Raw genomic sequence first — 25,653 nt, 5'->3', positions numbered from 1 at the left:
CGTTACCGTAGTCTGAATCACACTCGTGAGGGTTGTCAGCCGACGACGTCACCGCCCCTCCACGCCGCCTCGGCTCTTGCCCAGCGGACCAAAACCCCGGAAAGGCACTCCCATGCGATGTTTCCACTCGCAGGAGGTGTGGGGGTGGTATGGGGTATCCACAAGTACTTCCAAACTAAGCCGGACACGGTCTGCCTGCTGCTCTCGGATCAGTTACTCTCCACATTCACAACACCGTTCACATTTCCACAACCTCTTCACTTGATCTACACAACCCCTACAAACACATTCCTTACTCTGCTAATCCACTTGATCCGAGCACCCCCCTCCCAACGCAATATCATTATCACCACAGGCTTCTCCTATGCATACATATGATGCTGCTGCTGCTGCTGTGCTCTCGCCAGCCCGGCCCCACCTACCTACCTGGCGAGCACAGGCTGTCTGTGCGTCATTTGGAACCCCGGCTGCAGTCAGGCTACGACATATTAAAGCTACAGTCATTACTGAATCTAATTAACTAAAGCAACCGCGCGCGCGCGCGCACACACACACACACACACACACACACACACACACACACACACACACACACACACACACGGCTTGTTAGTGTAGTGGTTAACGTCTTCACATCTCACGTGAGAGATCGGAGATGAGCCCCAGTCGCGATTTGAAAGCTTAAAGAAAAAAAAAGCCACAAACGTCACATACGAGCAAGGAGATGGGATGTGTGCGCGCGCGCGTGCAAGGTTAACATCGACCGCAAAACGATCTGTCTGCTGTATATATGAGCTCAGAGAAAGAGAGAGGAAGGAAGGAAGGAGGAAGAGGAAGAGAGAGAGAGAGAGAGAGAGAGAGAGAGAGAGAGAGAGAGAGAGAGAGAGAGAGAGAGAGAGAGAGAGAGAGAGAGAGAGAGAGAGAGAGAGAGAGAGAGAGAGAGAGAGAGAGGTGCGAGGAGGAGTAGAGAAGAGAAGGGGAAAGGAGGGGAGGGGAGGGAGGGAGGGAAGAGAGGGAGGGAGAGAGGGAGGGAGGGAGGAAGGAAGAGGGGAGTGAGGAGGAGGAGGAGGAGAGGAGGGAGGAGGAGGAGAGGAGGGAGGAGGGGAGAGGGATGGAGGGAGAGTTCCCAGCCGACATACTGGATCCAACGGTGATGAGGCTTCTCGATGCCGCCAACCATGTGAGAGGAAATCCATAACCACATTCGACAGAAAACAGGCCAGCGATGGCTCATTAAAACTTTAATTTCGACATCATAAAAATAACAATCAAGGTAATTACTGTAATTAGGGCAATTAGCGTCCCCCTATCACTCATTTACACGTAAATACATGAAGCCGACAAACCGGTTTGCTAGAAAAAAGGTAACGAATGTAGTTTGTTGTTTTCAACCGACTAAACACCAACCTTCCACTTCTGCCGCCAGCATTCTGTCCTTTTCTAATCGCTGATACGAACGTGGAAACGAGCGGGGCCCTCCACCCCCTCCCCCTCCTTCCTGCATCGTTCATTAACCCACAACGTTGTTGTTATCAGCATTTCTCCACCTCTTGCCCCGGGGCGCCATCCCATCCCTCACCTCGTTATCACTGTCAGAGGAACCCATACCTAAGAAATCATACATCCTCACTTACCTAAGACAATCATAGAGGATATTATATATATATATATATACACACACATCACAACAAAGATATGTCGTAGCACATTTGTAAAATAATACTGATGACCCACTTTCGGAGAAGAATAAGCGAAGATATAGAGATCTGTATATTTCGATCACTTACTGTGATCCTCTTCAGCAGATATGAGTTACAAAGTACAGAACAATGTGTATTTATAGTGAAACAGTGAGGTAGCAAGAGGGGACGGTGCTCAGGTCAACACGCCCGGCACGCATACTCGCATCTTGGTGGCTCAGGTCACATGACCGGCGTTGCATGGGCATATATACATATATATAAATACATACACACAGTACAAATATGAGAAAGCCAACAAAACTAGCTGTTAAATGACCCCTTGTCCCACTGACGAATAAAATGAGATGATGACCCACTAACGTGCTGCAATACACACTTTGAGAATCCTGCCATGGCAAGTTCTGCACATGTTAGACGCTGTGGAGATAAAATATATTCTCCTGCATCATCGTGGAAAGCTGGTTTCGAACTCTCCTCGGTACTACGCAGACACGAGTTCGACCCCTGTGACTGTTATTTGCCCTGGGTCACATAACACGAAGGGTAAAGGTAATGGATTCAGCTGCACCTAATGGCCTTCTAGCGTAATATTAACCACAGAAATCATCCTTGCCCTGGCCTACTGCAATATATGCATACATATTTGGCTTCCGTGAAAATTCTGAACAATCAAAATTATTTTCACAATTAATCATTGACACTGCTGTACCTTCCTCACCTCAATAAACATACAAAGTTCTTTGTCTCAGTTTCTATTCACTGCACGGCTGGAACGAGAAGCCACAACTACAACCACACACACATACACACACTCACACACACACTCACACACACTCTCACACACACACACACACACACACACACACACACACACACACACACACACACACAATACATTCACAAAATGTAGAATTGATGGGGGAATGTGTAGAGGATATACCACCAGAGTTGGTATCATCCCTTGGGGACAAGGCACATGAAGAGTAAAAAGAGAGCCGATATCAACAAGAGGTACGTGGACTGGAAAAGAGGGGACACCAATGAAGAACTGAACTGAGAGAGGTGTAAGTGTTTCAATATAAGAGGGTGGGCTTTGCTACAGCTGGGAAAAGGAAAAATGAAACGACAACCACAAATATTCAACACTTTTTACAAACGTGTTCTGGCCAACCCAAGACTGTTTTATTCATCAGGGCGAGGGCCACTCGACGGAACGAGGCCTCCATTAGTGGCGAACCCTCTCTCCCCCTCACCCAAATCCACTCGCGGCTGAAGAAAGGCTCGTCTTCCTAAACGAAGATTCGTGACACTAGACCAGGCAGACACACAGGCAGGCAGGCAGGCAGGCAGGCAGGCAGGCAGGCAGACAGGCGCACGCAAGCACACAATGCGTTCAATGTTTAGGAATACAACCGAAGTCGCACCTAAGGGCCCTCTCAAGAACAAAAGGTGCACATTCACCGGACTGGGGGAATTGTGCGACGACTGGGCTGCTAATGCGATTAACACAAGAGCGGCATAATGGAACAGAGCAAGGCATATCGGGGTGGGGGGGGGAAGGACGGATGGATGGATGGATGGATGGATGCACACTGACTGAGGGCTAAGGAGGCGGGAAGGGCAGGAGTAGGCGGAAGGCGGAGAAGAGAGGCCAAGCGGAAGAAGAGAAAGAGACGATGTCGAAGAGAGAAAGAGGAGGAGGAGGAGGAGGAGGAGAAGGGAAATAGAAGGAGGAGGCGAAGGGGAAGAGGAGAAAGAGAAGAGAACGAAGCAAAGGGAGAGAGGCGAAAGATGCGAAGGAGGAGAGAAAGAGCCAAAGGAGAAGAGGAGAAAGAAGCGAGGGGGGGACGGGGGGGGTAAGAAAGCTAGGTGGAACGGGCGAGAGAGCGGCGGCGGCGGGGGAGGGATGCGAGAGGTCCAGCGGATATGAAAAGGCCAACGAGATACGAGAGGCAGAGGGAAGAACATTTTCTAGAACGAGGGACCGGAGCAACCGCGACGGCGGCGGCGGCGGCGGCGGCGGCAGCGAAGACAAAAGGACCAATAAGAAAAAGGCACAGGAGAGAACCAGGGTCGGAGCGAGGAGCAGGCAAGATGGAGGAAGGAGGAGGATGAGGAGGAGGAAAGGGGGGGGGGAGAAAGCTAGGTCTGCTACTGCTGCTTCTGATGCTGGGCCGACGAAAGGAAAATGGATTGTGTGATGAAGGAAATAAGGAGGATTTAAGCGGACCACGTCACGGAGATGGGGGAGAGAAGAGGGCTGACACGGGAGGCGGTAAGGCCGCGGGGGAAGGAAAGCGCGGGGGGGGAGGGTGAAGGGAAAACCGGAGGGGGGGGAAGACAATAAAGCTGGGGGAGGGGAGGGTTCGAAGCGAAGGTATAAAGTCCAAAGGAAGAAAGGGAGAACGAACGGGCCAGAAAGAGAGAAAGAACGGGGACGTTTAAAACAGGATGAAGGAAGGAACGAACGAACGGGACAGGACCACCCCCCATATATATATATATATATATAAAAAGAAGAAATTACTCCAACCGAGGAAATGGGTCGGACACCGAGCTGATGGGTAGACCTGCGAGAGGAAGAAGGCAGATGGAATAATCCATCCAAGGGAGGTATGGAAGCAAGCACGACACTGGCCGATCGGTGCGACGCCGTCAAAGGAGGGAGGGAGCGAGTGCTGAACGACGGCTGAAGGCGACCCCCAAGGTCACACATACACACACACCCCGAGATCACCAAAGGCTGGTCAAGGCGGCAAAAAAAAAAAAAAAAACTAAGTTTCCCCTTCCTCCTGACTGACTCTTATTCAACATTGTGGCAACTTCTTGATCACCTCTCCAACCCCAACCCCCCCAATGTCCCTTCGCAACCAACTCCGCCACTGCCTACTGGACTCCAAAGAGTCCTCAGCGGTAGGAATCGCTCATGTAAAACGGAGACCGAATGCTTGAAAACTTGACGAAAAAGCAATGTGCACCCAGCTCACTCGAAGGCCATCCCAAGAAATGGGAAAAATAAATAAGAATATACCAATTGTTCCTTCGAGTTTTCATGGACTGGAGACCCGCAGTTTTACAGTAACTGACAGCAGCAGTCCTCTGACCCTCCTCCTCCTCCTCCTCCTACGATCTCACGAGGAAGGAAGAACTTTGAACTCTTGTCTGAGCGGTGCCGTACGCATATTTGGAATAAATGAACCATGCCCGCCACAGTAGGATGCGGAAGTCTTCGGAGAGGAGCGGAGAGCAAAAACCACCAAAGTGTGTAGAAGCAAAACCACAGGAACAGGAAAATTCGAGAAATAGGGTTGTGTTGGGCAGCGGCGTCAACAGCAGGCAGAGGAAGAGAAGAGGAGGGGGAAGGGAGGAGGAAGAGAGAGGAGGGGGAAGGGAGAAGAAAGGGAAGAAGACTGGAGGAAGGATAGAAGAAGGGAGGAGAAAGAACTGAAAAGGGAGGGAATGAGGTAAGCTAGAGGCTGGATAAAGTAAGTGGACGAAGGGAGGAGAGGAAGGGCAGGGGAGGAGGGGAAGAGGGAGGGGAGGGGAGGGGAGAGAGGATTGAAAAGGGAAGGGAGGGGTGGGGGCGAGGCGAAGGCGGTGGCGGAGGAGTGTCGATCCCTTGGGCAGGTAATTCATGGCTGGCCATGAATTACAAAGTGCTTATAAGGAACCTTATAATAATAGTTTGGGGTATAAATCACCCCAGAGGACGGGAGGAGGGGACTGATTAATGCCTCATAAGAAATTGTAATTACATAATTACGTTCCTCGTCCGCAGTGAACCTGGCGGTGCTTCCAGAAAGTGCCTGGAGGAGGAGGAGGAGGAGGAGGAGGAGGAGGAGGAGTGGGAGGAGGAGGAGGAGGAGGAGGAGGAGGAGGAGGAGGAGGAGGAGGAGGAGAAGGGAGGAGGAGGAGGAGGGAGGAGGAGGAGGAGGAGGAGGAGGAGGAGGAGGGAGGGAGGGAGGGAGGGAGGGAGGGAGGGAGGGAGGGAGGGAGGCGGCGAGTGGACCTCCTCCTCCGCCTCTCGCTCGTCTCCTTCAACAGACACAATCGAGTTCGATAAATGGATGGACGCCGCAGTAACGATGATGAAAGACTCCTCCGCGTCGAGTCGAGGCAGGCACACTGGCGCTGCAGCGCTGCACAACCATCACCGTCCGGCTTCAACACGGTGACGCCCCCCACCCCCCGAGGAGGAGGAGAGGAACTCCTCCTGCTCGGTCGCTGCGTTTATTACCGCCAGCAGCAGCAGCAGCAGCCGAGGTGGAGACGGAGCAAAACGTCTCAGTCGATCGACCGTGTCGGATGGTTAAAGACGCTCCCCCCTACGGGTAACGGGCATTACCCTTTTCCACCATTACGGGCGTGTGAATCCACTATTGCTGCCCTCAAGCGACTTAATAAGGTCAAGGAAGAGGGAGTCCCAAGCCCCTCCAACCGACTATAACCCCGTTCCCCCCCCCCCATACCACACCCCTGGTCAACTTTCTAATAACGCTCATTGGGAAATTGGTGACCACGCCTTGGGCATTTACCTAACAAATCACGAACGCTTCTTGACCCTCGCCATCTCGGACTGCCTCTGTGGGCATTTCTATTTCACCAAATGCATCGAAACTTTGGCACATTGTGGTCACTCCCTCCCATGTTTGAAAAGGCCTGTTAGAACCCCCCCCCCCACGCCCATAAAACCTTGAAATGAATAGGCTTGGTACCAATTTTGCAGCAGCCCGTCACAGCACTCCCATCTTATTCCATACCATTGATGGCGACCGCACACCCCCACTTACCATTACAATACATCCCAAATGTACATGCAAACGTGTCGCAAACAACTTCAGCAAATGTGACTGACTGACTGACTGACACACACACACACACACACGATATTAACACCTGCACAGTTTCTGTGACTGGATACCTGCACCTTTCTAGTAGCTCGTCGACAACGGTCATCGGGTTCTCCAGACAACCTCTCTGACAAGAAACTTGGGATATATTTGGGGTGCTTGTGTGGCGGGTCCGTTTCTACGCCACTGATCAGTGGGGGGAACGGCTGCCAGTTGTCAGATCCACATTAAATAGAGTGTGTGTGGGGGGGGGGGGCGTGCGTGCGTGCGTGCGTGCGTGGAAGAAGAGTCAAGACTCGACAGAAGGCGGCGAGGGTCTCCACGGTTCGTGTGCAAGCGATCCTTTCCGAACGTCGTCCACATCTCGCATGGTCACCACGAGCATTAGGCAGGCAGGCAAGCAAGCACCCACCATTGGTCCCGTACACTATGGTGTGTAATGCACGACCGCGTGGACAGTACACATGGGCTCCTACGGAACAGGAGGGCAGGAAACCACGTCTCCGCCGCAACGATCGTCTCTGGCTAATTGAGCATAATAACAAGGAATCTTTTGTTCAGCGAGGGGACTGGCCAGCTCGCGCCAGATACCAACCCCTAACCCCGCTTTCTTGTTCGACGGCCACAATACCGCGCTTATTAAGCAAACAACACCAGTGCCGCCTTTGGTGTGGCCATGTCAGTTCCGGATTCCCATTCCCCTTAACAAACCCTCATGGCCGTGGTGATGAAACTACATCCATTAAAAAGGAAATAAATCAATTTATGAAGAAGTGTGTGCGCGCGCGTGTGATGTGCGTGCGTGTGTGTGATCCGCGCGTGTATGTTTGTTTGTGTGTTTATTCACTTGGTCTTTGGATCACGTGTTGGACTCGTGATCGACAGCTATTTCCCTCCCGGAAGAGAGCTCAGAGCTCGTAGGTCCGATCTATGGGTAATGCTATGACCTTTCACACACACACACACCCAACTCACCGCCCACGAGAGTCAGAGTAACGACCCGAAGCGCAGCAGTACCGAAATAATTTCGGCCCTGGGCAGGATTCGAACCAGGAGCTGCGGGCCACTTTCGTGGCAGCTCAGCGTTCTACCAACTGCGCCACCGAGTCGTGTGTGTGTGTGTGTGTGTGTGTGTGTGTTGTGTGCGTGTATAAATGTATTGTTTTAATCTGCAAACGTCGTCACGCTGCAAAAGGATAAGCGGTCCCACACAACTTCCTCAACTGATCCAGCTGACACCTCGTGTATAAAAATTGACCTAAAAGATTTCCAGTAATTTTCTAATGTACAGCGCACCGTATGCAGAATCATTTATTTAACAGTTCAATAATTTCAATTTAAAGCTTGCTCCCCCTCTTTTTACTTGAATATTCACGCGTTCCGCTTGTGGGCACTCGAGTCAATCATTCTATAAGCAGGACGAGTTTTTGTTAACTGTCTCCCCGCCCCGCCCGGCCCCGCCCCGGCCCCGCCCCCATCCCGGTGGTGGTCCCTCTTCTCCGCAAAGTCCGCACTTGTTCGCCGAGACCCATCGGTCCCCTCAATCGAGGATGACGCACCTGCATGTCAACGAGTCACTCGACAAGCCGAGCCTTCCCGTAAGAGGGTTGCGAGGAAATGGTGTTAACAGGAGCCATATAGCACGAGTGAAACCAGGTCACTGGCACGCGGAGAAAAGGTTCAATCGATGACTGGATCACACGGGAGCTCTTGGCTGGTTCCGGAGACAGCTGTAGAGCCACTGCTGTTCAATAGAAAACCAATAAGGAGCGCCCTCCCTTTCGAGCGAGTTCGTTCGCTTGCATGCGACGACCTGCACAACCTGAGCCGTCGACGCTCAGGTCGCACCCAGAGAGCAAATCAAAGACAATGGCAAGAAGCATGACCAGGGCCCAGTCGCCAGAACCTCCACGGGCAAGCCACATCTGACGAACACATTTCGACCACACTGACCGCCACACAATGGGGTAGCTCCTCACCCCTTCTCCACTCCACTGTGTCTGCTGTTATGATGGGTTCCGTCTCAATACACAGGCAGTGCTGCAACCACTTTGCATCTATTCTTATCAAGGAGAGATGCTTTTCTTCAACCTGAGGGTGCATCCAGACAAAGAGTTCTCAATGTACCCCTTCGCTATGGTGAACCAGAGATTTTTCCTGGCTGATCCCAGACTATTTCATTCAGTTCAATGCAGGATCCCATGTTCAATATATTTGTGTGTACGTCTGTCTGTGTGTGTGTGTGCGTGTGTGTGTGTGTGTGTGTGTGTGTGTGTGTGTGTGTGTGTGTGTGTGTGTGTGTGTGTGTGTGTGTGTGTGTGTGTGTGTGTGTGTGTGTGCGTGTGTGAATATCACTAGGAGCTTCTATTCACTTGTAGAAAACTAGTTTCATGGGCTTCACCCCCCCCCCTGCCATCAATCCAAGACGCGTTCCATCTCAGACAAAGAGCCTGGGATCAGTGGGAAGAAAAAAAGAGGAAACAATGTGCCCTCCTCCAGAATGGACGGAACGAGGGGTGGGGGGATTGCCCACATTCCGAAGCAAACTCTTCCGCCCTCAAGACTAACTGCCTCGACCTTTGCCGCTTTTAATTGAAACGGCCTAACGAGTACGCCGTCAGCCAGCAGTGCCAAAACCTGCAAAGGAGTTCGAACGACAATTCACATAAGCCTTGCCTGGCAGTTACACGAAGCTGATGATGCAATTCTTGCGCCATGGATACATGTCAATAGTGTCAATATGTAACACCTGTAGAACATCACCACCAGCCACCTCAAAACCCAAAAGCGCTCTTGCCCCCCCCACCCGCCCTCCGCTTCTACAGTCCATGACCCCCCCCCCTAGCCACCCTCACCCACACACTCTAATTAGATTAGGGAGGGCGTGAATCAACTCGGTACGCACGATGCCACACTTCAAAGACACGGTGCGTCATGCAAAGACCTCACCCAGCCAGCCAGCCACCCTCAACTAAACCCGAGGTATCCACAGTCAGCGAAATGAAAGTCTCTCAGCAATGTATCTCCGTAACTAAAAGGGCTTTGTGCCGCTCTTGCACGACGCAGACACACATTACTCCACCACTGGACCCTTCCTCCCCACCCCTCACCCCCCACCCCGTCCCCCACGCTTCCTTGTGCTCCATTTTCTTCCTCTTATCACCCGCCGGTTCGCCATCACCTCTCCACTTCTCTGCCTCTGCCTCAGCCTCAGACTCCTCCTCCTCCTCCCCGTGAGTCTCTTCCAAGAAGACCCAAACGTCAACCTTCTCCTCCTCCTCCTCTTCCGAGAGATCAACCGACACCCAAGAAGTTGGGGGCACTATCGAACGCGCATCCCCCAGCAACGGCACTAGACCCTCATGGGCCGTAACGATTCTACTATTGACAAACGCAGTCACTGCCAAGTACGAAGAATAAACAAACAAAAAATAATAAAATTAGTAGTATTGTAATCATATAATATAAAATAAATACAAAAATAACTGAATATCACTGTAAAATATACGAGAAGAAATTTGTAAAAACATACAAATAAATAAACAAATAATAAAACCTTTAAGGTGCAATGATTAGAACATCTACCTGTACTATTTGCGCGAAACATGGCGAGAGAGAGAAGGTGTGTGTGTGTGTGTGTGTGTGTGTGTGTGTGTGTGTGTGTGTGTGTGTGTGTGTGTGTGTGTGTGTGTGTGTGTGTGTGTGTGTGTGTGTGTGTGTGTGTGTGTGTGTGTGTGTGTGTGTGTGTGTGTGTGTGTGTGTGTTTGTCAGACACCATTAGTTAGATTGAACGTTTGCTGAAATATTCCCAATGAAACTTCTTGTGTTGTTGACATTCATCAAGAACACACTTGTAACTCCTATGCTGCTCAATTGTTTGTAATCTACAGAAAACCAACGTTAATTCGAGTAATCTTCTACAAGTTGGGTGGGGGGGGGGGTTACAGCGTCCCATGAACTGCTTCCGATATGTAGTACAACTTGGTTTGTTGGCTTTGGTGGCTCGCCGCCGCCTAATGTTCCAAAGCCTTTCCTAATACCACTCAATGTTAATGGGGTTCAGGGACAGACATCATATCCCATATTTGGACGAGCTAATGAACGTAGCGTTCTTGGTGACGGGCACTTAAGAGCCGTCAAAGAATTGTGTCATCAATCCTGGAATCTTATTTACTCCCACTGACGCAGAAACGAAACCTCGCCTCTTCTTTTTTCGTGATTGTACTACGACCCTTTTCACTTTCCAACAACCTTGAAGCACGCCTTTCTTATTACACTTGCTGAACTGGCTCTAAATTTGCGTGGCAAGAAATCACTTGAGGACTTGTCACCCTACAGTTTGGCAGGGTGAGACTTGGTTAGGTGAGATAGCTTTGGGTGACCAAGGACCTATGAGGGGGTCAGGACCCCTTAGGGTCGTTGTTAGTTGGGATCGCCGTCGAAATGAACCTTGCACCTCCCATTAGCCAAAACATCATGGGGAGGGGGGGGGGTCGTCCACCACAATCGTCTATTTGGGTTTTGGTTATGACTGGTGTGAGCAAGAGCTCTTTAATGAGACGGACATTGTCGAGACAAGGAATACTGCCACATTCCTTCTTACAATACTGGCAAATATTTCTGACTGGACCAGTTGTGCAGTGGTGAGTGAAGAGCACACAGCAGTATTCAAGGTCTTGGACACATGATGCAATGCACCTTGAACCAGTGTTGGCTTAATCCATCTTGGGATGCAATACGACCCCTGGAAAGCGAACACTATTAATGTGCTGGATTGTCTGTATCATGACTTTGGTCCTCCATATAACGTGCGCTTCGAACAAAAGTGGCCTAATATGTTACATAACTCTTCACAGCAAAGTCACTATTCATAATAACTGAATTTATGAGCGATTTGTCTGACGTTGAAAGAATAGAATACGTTTATCACTTCTTAAACTGACATGTTTCTACTGTGAACCTGGTTCCCATGGTTAATGAAGCGTACAAAAAAAAAATCGCCACACAGAGTGGCAACGTATTCAACCTACCGTAACAAAACTGGAAAGTGGTTGTGCTCAGCCCCCCAATTGTACGAACCAGATCATTCTTCGCCCAAGTCAAAAGTGAGAAAAAAAAATGCAGGAATGGGAATGTGGGAAGACGTGTGCATATTCTTACAGCAGCAGGACCTGGACAAATTCCTCTTGCAAGGTCACACCAGCGAGAAAATTCTCTCGAGCGTGGGAAACAAAGACTTGACGGCTGGCTGGCTAAGCCTGATGTTATAGGGTCGTGCACACACCCATTCCTGTGCATAATAAGATGCACTGGGATGATCTGGACAGGATACTCGAATGTTAACCATTACTTTTATGCTGCGAAATATAAACCTTATCGGAATAGTGCTGTCTTTAAAAATATGACAGTTGTTGCTCTGCTGGGCACGGGTCCTCGGACCCTTCCACCCACAGACCTCTCCGAAAAGAAACCTCGGACTGGCCTTTGGTGCTGGACAAGCGGGGGGGGGGGGGGTTGTCTCTACGTCACCGGATGAGAGTAGCAGAGGGGGGGGGGAGAAGCCACCCGCGGGCTGCCAGCTCCCCAAGTGTGGAAAAAATTAAGAACTGTTGATGCTAATAGAGCTCTTGGCTCCCTGTCCGGAAACGGAGTGTCAGCCCCCAGGGTTGCACCTCCTGGCAGAGGTAAGAGGATCGATGGGTTTTTGGAAATGGGCGCGTTTGCTCTCCATCCTGAAGAGACACCACATGAACGCCCCCGTCGCTGGTCCCACATCATGAATGAACCCATCGATCAATCAATCAATCAATCCATCCATCCGATGCCCCTCGACTCTCTTGCTAAAGACCTGCAAGGTCACTCGAGAAGAGTCGATTTCCGTGGTATGATATGCATACCTAAAACAAATACTGTTCAGATGATGGTTATTTGAAAACGAAGTCCATTTTCAAATCCCTAACGACCTGCGACAACATGGGCGCGCAGTTCTTTCTGGGGACAATGCATAACTCGGATGCATTCAAGCGCGAACTTCTTCAACAATTGCTGGAAGTGACGAAGCGCATACCACAGATCCCCTCCCTCCCTTAAAATGTTCACGCCTGCCCCGTCAGTCAGTCAGTCAGTCACCGGACACCGTTGCCACGAAAACAAAAGTGCGGGTCCACTACGAGGCACGTACTAGTAGTAAAAAGGTACCCATCAAGTCTGAGCATGAGGACACACCATTTAGTCAAGGCAGGGCAGACGAGAGCACGTAGCCACCCCCCCCCCCCCACTTCTGAAAGACACCAGCCTTCATTCACTAAGATCATGACACCTACTTGGCACGTGGGCCCTCCCTCCCCCAACAACGACACCTCCACCCCTCCCATCTGACAACATTATGCACGCCAGCGCTTTCACGTCCACTCGCCGACAACCTCAGCAGGCACTCGCTCCCTACGTTCCCTGCGTGCCTGCATACTCACGCCCGACAATGGCGCAGGCTCATCGCACACGCGTACACACACACACACACACTGGAATATGCAAGAGCGGTGTGCCCCGTCCACAAAGAAGGACCCAAGGTCGATATATTAGAGGCGACCGAAATCGCCGGGACCTCGCGCACAGACTGAATAAGTAAAGGTTGGAAACGCGGACCTCCCTTCATTACGAAAGGAAACACAACTGCCGTGTCCAGAACAAATTTGAAAAAAAAACTGCCAGGAAAGATCTCTCGGGGGTGGCAGGGTAGCTAGAGGTCATGGAAAGAATATATTAAATAGACGTCTGATGGCTGCCAAGAAACAAACGCATTTGTCCATATTTTTGGAATACAAGGAAACAGTCGATTAAAAAGTAATTATTTAAGCTAGGTTTGACAGAGACGAGCACTGCACCTACTTCCACGTAAATTACAACTAAGCAAACCAATCATGTAAATGTACAAACGCACACAAGCCCGTTCCAACAATCCCAGTTCTGCCATATCGGTGATAAGACTGCAAAATAAGTCCTATAAAATTTGTATATATTTTTTTTCTAATCTTTACTACAGGTTGTAACAAAAAATCCAAACTCAATATAGACGCGTAACTGCCAGGCAGGCAGGCGGCGTGTGTGCGCCAGAGGGCACAAATTAAATTCTACTGTGTTGCGATGAGCGAAGGCCTCGCCCCGTGTTGCGCCTCAATCAGCTGACCCGAGCAAGACCCCGATACAGCGGCGTCTCCCCAACGAGTGGGCTTTGTTAGCGAGGTCGAGCCGAGGTCAAGCCGGGAAGGAAGCGACGTTTGTGCTTTTTGGACCATTGAGATATTAGGCTACTTAGCATTTTTTTCTTTCTTTCTTTCCCTTTTTCGTCATGAGTGGAGTTCGATATTCCATCGCACGCGGAACTTTACTCGCCAGAAATTGTAACCCAAACACGCGCTTGCCAAATGCATTCCTTTTATACTGATTTGGAATAAAATTTTAGAGAGAGAGAGAGAGAGAGAGAGAGAGAGAGAGAGAGAGAGAGAGAGAGAGAGAGAGAGAGAGAGAGAGAGAGAGAGAGAGAGAGAGGAGGGAATAGAGATTGGCAGATAGAGGAGGAAGACAGAGACTAAACTGAAGGGGGGCAGGAGAACAGAGTCAAACAAGCAAAACCACGGGCAGGGCAGGGCAGTAGCAGCAGCAGCAGCAGCAGAAGAAGAAGAGGAGGAGGAGGAGGGCGCAGTCAGCCCACCACGACTCGACCCCCGCACGGCCACAATGTGACCCCGTAACTCTAAGCGGGTCACGGAACTGCGCTCCCAGTCACCTCAGGTCAGGCAGTCATTCAACACCATTACAACCTCCCCCGTGTCACTGAATTTCCTTCGTTCCCACAGGCTTCACCCCTCTCCCCCGAAGCAGCGAGACTACCGAGCCACCTGTTCCAGGGTACCAGTTCCCAAAGGGCCTGTTTGTTCCCTTAGTTAGGCCATGCTGCATGCACACATACTAGGTAAAGGCTTGAAATCACGTACTTCGACATGCGTCAAATTATCACTACAAACAACAACTAACGAATGTCTATTTACAACATTATACTCATTTCTATTCACAATTCAGTTAAATTTAAAGTTAGGTAAAACAAGTACATATATCATAATCACTTTTAGCATGTATCAGTTATATGTAAATAAGAAATATATATTTGTAACTAAGGTTCGTTGTAAAATTGATCATGCAAGTTTCAGAGCGTTCAGCAAGATGTCTCTGCTAGACCGAAACGGAGACGCCGAAGGAAGACTCCTAATCGAGTTTTGGCAACAAGAGTGGTGTAGTGGCCCAGTGCTCGGTTGTGTCGATAACACAGTAAATGCATTTCGTTAGAATCTGCTTTTACTCGCCGCCACCACCACATCGAATTGGCTCCAGCAAGGGAGACCAACGGGACTGAAAGTCGCTTGTAATGGACGGACGTGCAAAAGTGTCCTTTTCCTAAGCTTTCTGGGGGGCATCTTGCACTCGGGCAACTGCCCCATCACGAGACACCGGGCAATTAAGAGCCTATCCTTGCACTCCAAACCTATCTGACCTTACATGACCTGTCCTGACCTGAGTATGAATTGGGTAGACTGGGTTGGGATCAACGGGGGAGGGAGGGAGGGGCAGTGATGGGAACTTGCCTTACATTGCATGCTGGTGCTGCTCCACAAGCCTCACCTTACATATCAACAACTTCCACTAACACCCTAACCTCTCTATGAAGATGCACCGCAGTGGGGCTGGCATTTGATCCCCGGATCGGACACCAAGAGTCCTCTTGTAACACAGTCGGGTCGGCCGGAGGTCACCTCCTCATCCGACCCAAACCCACTTATGACCTGACCTGAACTGACCCCAGCCCAAAGGCCTCATCTGGGGAGGAGGCGAGGGTACATTTTCACTCACTTGTTATCCTTCCCCTATGACCTCAGGTTCGGAGGGGGAGGGAGTGAGGGCCAAAGGACGGGAACAAGACACAAACTGCCACTTCAGCAACACGAGCTCTCCTTCCGTACAGTGTCTTTCTCTTTCAAGTTCTAGTTGCCGCCGTCCTATTTCATTCACTTCCTAGGCACGCCTAAGCGAGCAAAGGGATGTACGGGGTTTCAGAATAGGGTGGGTAGCGTTGTTTATCAAAGCTACTCCAAGATACCTCACATGGGACAAACCTATATACAAATAAAGTCACCGTTGACATATGATTAGTCTTGCTCCCAATCACGCGTGGTTAACAGAAACTTAAAAACACGGAATAGGGTACGGGAAATAAAAATGACATTACCCACCCTTACGGAAGTAGTCGAATAAATCTACGGGTTGTGCATACCAAAATACGGTGAAATGAAACTTGACACGCAACCATTACGCGTGTGAACACTGAAAGAACCATTTGCACTAGTCCAACTACACCTTACTAAGACACCGGTATGTTGGCTGTCACATCAGTGACAATGTTCAGTAGGCATCGACTGTATATAACGTCCTTGCAGACACATTCTAACGAAAATGTTCTTACGTAATCAAAACTACAATCAATCGGGCATCCTGAGTCCACTGCTGAACAAAGGCCTAGCTTTCCACGACTCACACGATTGCGCCCATCTCTGCCACACCACTCTTGCAAAATTCTCTATTTCGTCTCTCCACCTGTCTGGTCTTTTCCCATCTTGTAGCGTCCACTCGCGCCACACACTTGCTCCATCGCTCATACAGTCGATCGTGTTAACTTGCCTGCCTAATTCCACTTACTCCTTCACCGCCACATCTTTCACTCTGGGCTGCTCTCTCACCCAACTTGCTCTCTTTCGGTCTCTCGGCGTAATTCCCACCACTGGCATCTCCATTCTCCTCAGTGCATTCCTTACTTTGACTCCATCGCCTTCGTCAGTTACCAAATCCCACACCCATAGATTATTGTTGGCAGAATACACTGTCAGCTTTCAAACACAAAATCAAATCCTATCCAAGAGTTGACACCTCTCGTGGCGGAGAGACTTGAAAATCTTAATGACTACAAAAGCTTTGTGGAAAGAGATGAAAATCTCTGCAGGGTCACCCATATCGAGCAGGTTTTCTATGAAAGATGAGGAGGCAAAGAGCAACACACACACACACACATACATCATATATATATATATATATATATATATATATATATATATATATATATATATATGGGTCCACCATATATACGGAATAAGATGGTACTAAATAAATATCTCAAAAATATCTCACCAGAAACCAGTTGCCAGGGAGGTGAGATTACTGCCAAAATTCCTTCATAGCAAACAAGACTTGCAATCAAATCTACATACCAATAAAAGGTTACTACTTAACCCCAACACCGTGTAATGTTCCTCAATAAAACACAGCTGCATCAAGGAAAAGAAAAGGTTCATCAATGTGCGCCAAGGCTTGGTGAGACTACCAGCTACGTCACGCATGGCTGACTCTCGAGCGGAGCTTCATCTGACCAGAACCGACCGACAGACCAACCAACCAACCGACCACCTGCCGCGCCGCCCGGCCAACGCTACCACCATCACCTAGCTAGCTGGCTGGCTGGCTGGCTTCCTGCCTGGCTGCTTGTATCCCATCCCACCATACAAAGGCCACTAAATTACCGAGTCCTGCCATGCAAACATGACTGCCACGCTTCATTACCCAACGTATCACCTAAAAGCCGCTTATCACACATCGTTGCCCGTCAACGTTTCTTCAGGTTTATAATATTACTGCCTTCTCAGATGCTCTCATCCAACCACCTTGTTTACTCTAGCAAAAAGAACCCACCTTGATCTCTCTCTAAACACAACTGTGCGAGCAACGAAACACTCACAAACCCGTAACAATGAATCTCCCCCTTGCAAACTGTAAAACTGTCGTAAAAGGAAAACAGGGCCAAGACGACAGGTCTCTCGTGTCACTAGAAATAAGACAACTGCTGGATGAGCTGCAATTATTTCCCGTTTAAGAGAGAGAGAGAGAGAGAGAGAGAGAGAGAGAGAGAGAGAGAGAGAGAGAGAGAGAGAGAATCGCAATACTGTACATACATGAATGCCTGATGGTTAGAACCATTTTTTCACTCGTGCATCGTCCATTACCTTGCAATCTCACACACGGTAACCTCCCCCCCCACATCATCACCCTAGAATACATTCTAGTACGCCACCAAGTGGGGGGGGGGCATTCCCCCCGTCTACCTCCGGCCATTGCAAAGTATCCTTCCTTCGCTACCCACCGCCCACACAACGCCCCTCGCCCGAATAACCTGCACCCACTCACCCTTTCCCACCTTCCTGTACCCATTTCCCCTCCCCGCCCCTTCCCTGCCCTCGCATTCAATTGAACCCATCTCGGGCCCCGCCTCCAACTGCTCTGGAGTGCAGTCGGGAAAGAGGGCGGGAATGCGGACGGATGAGGGGGAAGAAAGGGGGCTTTGTCAAAACAAGAACCGCACACAAACCAGCAGCCGATGCTACGACAGCCCGTGACCGCCCCCCCCCCACCCCGCCCTCGTAGTCTCTCCCTCGCCTCCATGAGGGGACAAAACACCTCGTGCTCACCTGGTCAGGACAAGCCATCATGCTGCAGGTGTCCTGGGGGAGGGATGCAAAGACGACCTCTGTGCTGAAGAGGTGGAACGAAGGACTCCTCCAGACCTTATTTCAGCAGCAGCAGCAGCACCTCCTCCTGCCGCCCTGGAGGCGTGTTGCGGCGTGCGGCGGCGGTAGCTTGCGCCATAATGGGCTGCGTAAGGCGCCATCATGGGTGGCGAGATTCCAACACGTTAACGTTAACCCGTTCTGGCGCACCCCTTCTATCATTTCTACCATCTACCGAGACCCAACCCCCAACCTCCATTCCTCGAGCAACTAATTTGGGTCCAATGGGCAACTGCAAGGCAGCGAGCGAGCGCAACGCGGCGTGCCACGCACGGCCTACACACGTCCCCTTTAATAAAAGTCAAAATCAGACGCAACTTTAAAAGCAAACAAACGTAACAGAGTTTAAGCGAGGCCCCTGCGTGCCGGGTCACCACCTAATGAACGTAGGCAGCCATTTAGTGCCACATACCCTATAATGACATCCCGTGCGGCGGCGGCGGCGGCGGCAGCCACCCCACAGCCACCAATGGCACAAGGACCAGCTCACCTGTCACGCTGGCTAGTCCCTCGAGCACTCCCAATGCCAGACGATATACAAAGTATTACTGGTAGCAGGCCCACCCACGGCTAATGTCAGCTAATTACTGGGTCCCGAATGAGTCTACCGTAAACGATGCCAGACAGACAGACACGCCGTTATCCATTTTCTCCACTCAGCCGCACTCTTTCACATGGCGGCGGCCCCCCATCATCGCTAATCCCAGTCCGGGCAGCCCCTGCTACAACTATGCACCACCATATAGACGGAGGGACACAGGCAGCAGCAAATCCCGGTGGAACCGAGCCCAAGTGCGGCGAACATGAAACAACCCGACTCGACCACCGACATCGATGCATTGCCTGACCCCGATGCCCTCCTCCTCCTCCTCTCTCTCTTTCCCACAACCTGCCTGTGGCCACGCAAACGCGGGCACGCGGCCACTGCATCTCAATTACTTCCTCATCATTTAGTGCTAAAACCCTCCTCCTCTTCCCGATCTCAGATCCTCCTAATGCCCACGATCAACATGCACGACCGCGCACACATACTGGTACAGCAAACACGCATGTGTGCGCGCGCGCCCACACACACACACACACACATACACACAGTCGCACAAGTGGCGGGACATAATGGAGACGAGAATAGAACGATGGAAGCAACAAGTTGTGGACGGGGAGCACTTGGGCTGTACTGGCATGCCATCATCGGCATGGCTAACGGCCCAACACCGTGACACTGGTATCATGAACAGCTGGCTGTTACGCCTGCTGTTGGCCCTCGCTCTCCTCCTCCCTGCAGCCCCATCATTGGGCAGCATGTTGCAGTCGTGGGCTACTTCCTCTCCGCCCTGGTTCGGTCATACTCGAGGCCAACATCCTCCCCGCTCCCACGTCTTAACGGCTTCTATGGCCTGTAACACTAAAGCGGTGGTTTAGACTCCTCAAACCACACCTGAATTCCCCGGCCATGGGTCGGGTCGGGTCGATTCATACTACAGCCCTCGTAGGGTCGGAATGGGCGCGCGGGGCACAGCGCCCCCCCCCCATGCACAGTATAGCAAGAACAAAAGCGGGTAAACCCCGCCACTGCACGCGGGACCCCGCACCCGTCAAGCGTTTTCCGAGGATACCACAATTCACAGCGGAAAGGACATGCGAGATACGAGGGAAAGAACACACACGAGCTGCACCGTTTAAAACAAGAAGGAGGAGGAGGAGGAAGGAGTGCTGAACACACAAATGACCACAACGAGAGGTCACTGTTCCAATGTCAATTACCAGACGAACGATCGAACATTTATGCCAATCGCGTGCCTGGAATACAACTGAAGTCCGTTTATCCTACGAGGCTAATTGGGAATCGATAAACGTGATCTCACGAATTACACCTGCACAACCCATTCACATCATAGCCTCCCCCACCCAGAGAACGCTAGGCGACTTGCTCAGCACCCCCCCCCCCCTTTTGATCCATTCACTAACTTCTCCCAAACTCCTTTCCTCTCCTCCCCCTCCCATCCACACGGGGGGGGGGGGCATCCATACAGCGACATACCGGGCAAATTCCAAGCACACCACTTTGTCTCATCGTCCTCATCCGAGTGACACGAAGTTGCTTGCCTGCCTAATCCGCGACGACGCCCCCCCCCCCCGTCCGCCACCGCCACCTGTCTGTCTCTCCTCGTTAACCTTTCCTACTCCGGGGCACTCTGAGACGACTCGCTTACACCGAACCCTCCCTCCACATCAGCTCCATCCCATATGCAGCATATTGCAGGATTCGTAAGAAACAACCTCCCCCTGCCCCCACCTCCCGTCTCTGTGACCTATCTTAGATGGAAAAAAGTCCCTATTCGCCAGGTTCAGTTTTGGTGCAGAGCCCAAATTAATGAGGGATTGGTTTCCATCGTGGAATCCGGCCCTGAGCTGATTAAAGTAGTTGGGCGCCCAGGACAACGCGGTCAGTGCTGCGTCCACGCTGACCTGGATTCGCCTCACCTCAGCTACAATGACCTGCGACCCCTCCCTGGACTCTGGGGACCCATTCTGCCAGTCCTGGAGGCCTTCCTGGACAAAGGATCAACGAGGACCCGCGGGGTGGGTCGGGCACTTGATAACCGCCCCCCCCCCGCCCTCGTATCACAACACCTTGTGAGAGACTGTATCCAGAAAGTAAGCACTGGATCAACCGCATAACATCAGCACGGACTCCTACACTGGATCCTTCCTAGACAGCAATCACAACACGCGAGGGGGGTGGGGGCTGCGTCACCTCCTTCCCCACTGCCACCACGCTCACTACCTCTTACCAATCATCTCCCAGGCGCCACCTTCACTATGCAACGCAATAGACTTCACACCCATCTAGGCCCCCTGAGTCTTTAGCCACTTCAGCATGTTCAAGTGGTGTGTGTGTGTGTGTGTGTGTGTGTGTGTGTGTGTGTGTGTGTGTGTGTGTGTGTGTGTGTGTGTGTGTGTGTAGAGGTGTGTGTGTGTGTGTGTGTGTGTGTGTGTGTGTGTGTGTGTGTGTGTGTGTGTGTGTGTGTGTGTGTGTGTGTGTGTGCGCACACACCGTCAGAAAGATTTGGCAAATACAGAAATGTATTGGCGTGTTCTCTCCAGCTGCTGCCGGATGACCAACTCTCTCGGGCCCTGATCGGACTCGCCAGCGATCGTTCTTTACAAACGTTTGAGCCGCGCCCAGCTGTTCAAACGTTTGCTCGGCCCCTCCACCGTCCAAAGCCACCTGTTTATTACTCTTCCTCTACTTGGCGCCTGGCGACTTCATTCTGCTGAGGTCAACCTCTCATTATGGCCTTCCAAGGGCAGGTCACCAGACCTACCTACCTTCCTCCTAGTCTGAGTGGCACGCAGGCAGGCAGGCACAACACCTGTATAATTCGTTTATGTCAACAGATCCGGAGTGTCTGTACACCACAATCATTCCGTCTTCCTCCTCCTCCTCCTCCTCTTAGGAAAAAGCAGAAGCCCCTGCCTGCCTGCCTGCCCTCCCACAAACTCCCCCCCTCCCTTTAGCAGCAAATGCGTACGTCAAGACTGTGCCGAGATTTACCGCACAGCTTCAACACATATTCCCTCCCTCCCTCCCCCTTCGAATACCTATGTTGAATCGAGCGACCCCCGTTGCCCCCCCTCCTTCCCCCCAGGGGCGTGGAAGCTACACTTTTCCCCTCCGATGGAAGTTATACATTTCCCACAGGTACGCGCGCGCACACACACACACAAGGTGCACCGGTATCGTGCGTACAGGCCTACGAACCGCCATCAATTCGCGGAAAAAGTGGAGAGAGAGAGAGAGAGAGAGAGAGAGAGAGAGAGAGAGAGAGAGAGAGAGAGAGAGAGAGAGAGAGAGAGAGAGAGAGAGAGAGAGAGAGACTTTCGTTGTACACATGCAGACGCACGCTACCGTGCATGGGGGGGGGGGGCAAACCGGAATTTAGTTCAAGATGGGGCCATTCATGTTGCAGCAATATGTATTCTTATTTTTCTTCCTGTGACGACGACATCGAGTGACAACCGTCAGCCCCAATGTTGTACTTGTCTCTCTACCCCGCCATCTCCAGGATTCACCTCTCGCAAGGTGGGTCACAAGCAGTGTTACTGCCTAGACCACACGATCATCACAACCTAGCACGCTTCGGAAACTACACTGACTGCACCAGTAGTAACGTGACCCCCAACACCGACTAAAGATGAATCCCTTTGCATGGTGCCTCTGTCGACTTAGCTCTGTCGTGGAACCCATAACCCTGTCCAAGTGTTATTATGCACCCAAAGTAACCTATTACAACAGGATATGCATAAAGAACGGTACTGATTTACTATATATATATATATATATATATATATATATATATATATATATATATATATATATATATATCGCAAGGTGATCCGTACATCCACATTGCAGTCACCACCCGACCGCGTGCGTACGTGAGCTGCGGCTTCGTGACGTTTGATGCGTGCGTGCGTGCGGTCGCACTGGCTGGCGCTCGCGAGTAAAGTAGCCTACGTACGATCTCTCCCGACCGTCTAACAGCTGTTCTCTAGCTCGACGCGGGACATCCTCCACCCCACTCGGCTCGCTCGCCCTCTCGACCACCCGCCGCCAACTGGCCAGCCTCAGGTTCATCGTCGCCGTCAGCGTGCCTGACTGGACTCTTCCCTCTCGGAACACGTGTGTGTGTGTGTGTGCGAGTCTACGTCCGTACCCTGGGCCTGCCTCATAGTCGCCCAGCCTGCCACCATGCGGTCCACGACGGTCACTCACTGCCCGTCACGTCCACTTATCTTTCTTTTCCTTTTAGCCTATCTCATGACAACCCTCCAATCTAATAAAGGTGCACACGCACTGCTTGCGCAAAGTTCAAAAGTTTAGTCTTCAACTTTTATTACGAATAGTCCATTTGTTACGCGCGTATTTTCTGTGCACGTCACACGCACACACTAACGTCGACCAACAACGCTTTCAGCCAGCCAGAACCCGCCAAAGTGAAGCCAGCAGGAAGTTAGCCTCCACGGCAAAAAAACGCATTGTCGATGGCTGACCCAAGTCAAGTTGTGCACTTCACTATTTCCAAGCAAAACTACGCTAACCTAGCGACAACGTTTGAAAAATCAACACGCGCTGGCTTGTGGCTTGACACTATCATTCCCGATGAAAAAGTAAATATAAATACGGGGGAAATTCTTGCGCACTCAATCGTGATGTTTATTACAATTTCAATCATATTACTAGGTGCCCATTTCAAAACATTAGTCTTCTTACTATTGTGTATCAAACATGGTTCTGGGCCTTCTAGAAGAATTTCACCCAACCCCCACCCTCCAACAGCCATTGACTGGGTGATCAAACATGTATCCTTTCACCAATGCGAAGACGAGAAATTTTGGCTAACGCACCTACTTCAGTTGCACCACTCGAAAATGAAACAATAATGTCGCGACGAGAGATGGCCAGCGCATCGCCACCACGTGCTCAAGAGGGAGCGGCAAAGTGTGTCATGTTGCAAGATGCAGGCGTGTGGTAATAGCTTGTAAAGACAGCACGTCTAACACACCTCCCCTATCACAAGCTGTCTACCAACTAACAGCCCCACCACATTCACTGTCCCATGCACTACGGCCCCCATGCCACTTCCCTTTCGCCTGCCAATTACAATGTTATTGGTGCGTTTCGTAAGGCGAGAAATTCTGTATACACTGAAAACTAACAATCTTAATTAATCTTTCAGGAAATTGAATTTATATTTGTAGTGGATTAAAGCTGAAATCAATTAAATCAGATGAATCGGTGGCAACTCCGCGGTGTGAGAGAAAACGGGAAATGCTAAGTAATGAATGAAGCCGGGTGCATCAGACGGGGTACATAAGTATATTTCACAACTCGCTTAAAACTAAATAAATATATATACTTACAGCCCCCGGAGGTCTAGGCGCTGGGTACATCTTTTGCCTCCTTCAGTTACTTTTTTCTAGATGTAGGAGGACATATGTGGAGAAACCACGCTCTACACAGCTGAAACTTGCTCCAGCACACCGCCACCTAACCGACAAGCGCGCTTTCTGCCTGCTAGCTTCTCAGATCTTCTAACTTTATTTGAGAAGGAACTAGGAACTATAACACTTTAAAACACACCACACACAAAGAACTTATGTTGCACTTTCTTGTGAATATTTTTCAAATATAACACTGCAATATTTCCACTAAATATTCACAATTTTCAGGAGAACCGCTCACACACCATTGTTCTACTCAGAGCTTCAAATCCCGTAATGGCGTGCTGCATCCACAACAATACTCCCTCGCTATTGGCTCCCGCTCCAGCCAATCATATTCGGTATTGCCGGTCCGCTCCGCCTCCTGCAGACATATGAAGATCGAGTCCACGTGGAGTCGATTTGTGTAGAATATTGATTGGTAGAATGTTGTGGAGAGCGAAGGTATGTAATAAGTGCGAGTAAGCAGCCGGGCGGGTCCATACTACATTAATACCCCCACGCAAATACTACCAGCTTACCAACAGCGCTACTTTCTCTGATAACAGGATCTTCCAAAGGCTATAATCAACCACTAAAAGCCTTCTATGCAAGTTTGATACACGCATTCTCACCTTAGTCTATCACCCTTGATAAATTTATGATAATAATCCTTCTTTTCACTTCAAAGTTTTCTGGCACAAACAATCCGCAAAGTAAACAACAAGTCTTCAACATTATCCCCAGCAGAAGAAAAAAAATCGGTTAAAAGTAAAGCAACTTCACAACTCCCTTCCTCACCCCCACCCCGTTTCCATCAACGCTTCTATTTTGTTGCAAGTCTACTGGCCCTTCACCTCCGTGTAACATCAAATACTTCGGCTATCACTGCTACATTCTATCAAATTCACAACATTTTTTTTCACTCACAACATCTCTTTTTCGCTCGATTTGATTAAGAACGCAATGCTAAGGAACATGACGGCATATGAACAGCGGTCATGTAAGAAGGAAAAGAAGTAGTCTGTCATCAAATTGGACAATACCGAGAAGCAAAACGAAAACACACGAACGAAAAGAACTAAACTAAGCATTGAACAGTGCAGAGAAAAATAAAGTAGGAGGTATGAATTTAAAAGAGGAATGATGCAGAGAAAAGGACGATTTATCATGGAGGTAAACTAGGCGGGGGCATGCAGGAAGAAACATGAAGGGAGGTGTATGTTTATGAGATAGAGGTAAGTAAATGGATACTAAAATCAAGTTATATTTTATTAATTGTCTTGCATAATTCATTGCTAGCCAAGAACCTTTTCATGCAAATTGATAGTGCTCACATTGCATTAAAAGAAATGGTATTTAGAAGAAAAGATAGAAAGGCGTGCCAAGGTTACAAGGCAGTGAAAGTATGATAATTATGAAAAAAATATAAAGAATGCATCTGAATTC

The 25,653-nt window shown here is 50.2% G+C and overlaps 1 protein-coding gene across 10 annotated transcripts in view; it reads right to left on the bottom strand.

Annotated features, from left to right (window-relative positions):
• The window catches only part of LOC143022307 (protein groucho-like), a 152,551-nt gene extending 128,034 nt beyond the window's left edge, over positions 1-24,517 (bottom strand). For 4 of the 10 annotated variants that reach the window (XM_076180456.1, XM_076180491.1, XM_076180461.1 and 1 more), the window contains exon 1: positions 24,145-24,516. In XM_076180456.1, the coding sequence (XP_076036571.1) occupies positions 24,145-24,174 (30 nt within the window). In that variant the 5' untranslated portion in view covers positions 24,175-24,516. Of the gene's footprint in view, positions 1-18,117; positions 20,165-23,628; positions 23,814-24,144 lie in introns of those variants that run through there. The other 6 variants (XM_076180471.1, XM_076180485.1, XM_076180506.1 and 3 more) reach the window with 5 other exon arrangements.
• Positions 24,518-25,653: the final 1,136 nt, after the last annotated feature.

Source organism: Oratosquilla oratoria, chromosome 3 (genome assembly GCF_046742065.1).
Source record: "Oratosquilla oratoria isolate Oo_2021 chromosome 3, ASM4674206v1, whole genome shotgun sequence".
Lineage (NCBI taxonomy): Eukaryota > Metazoa > Arthropoda > Malacostraca > Stomatopoda > Squillidae > Oratosquilla > Oratosquilla oratoria.
Note: the sequence above shows the minus strand (reverse complement) of the source record. Positions and strands in the feature narration are given on the sequence as shown.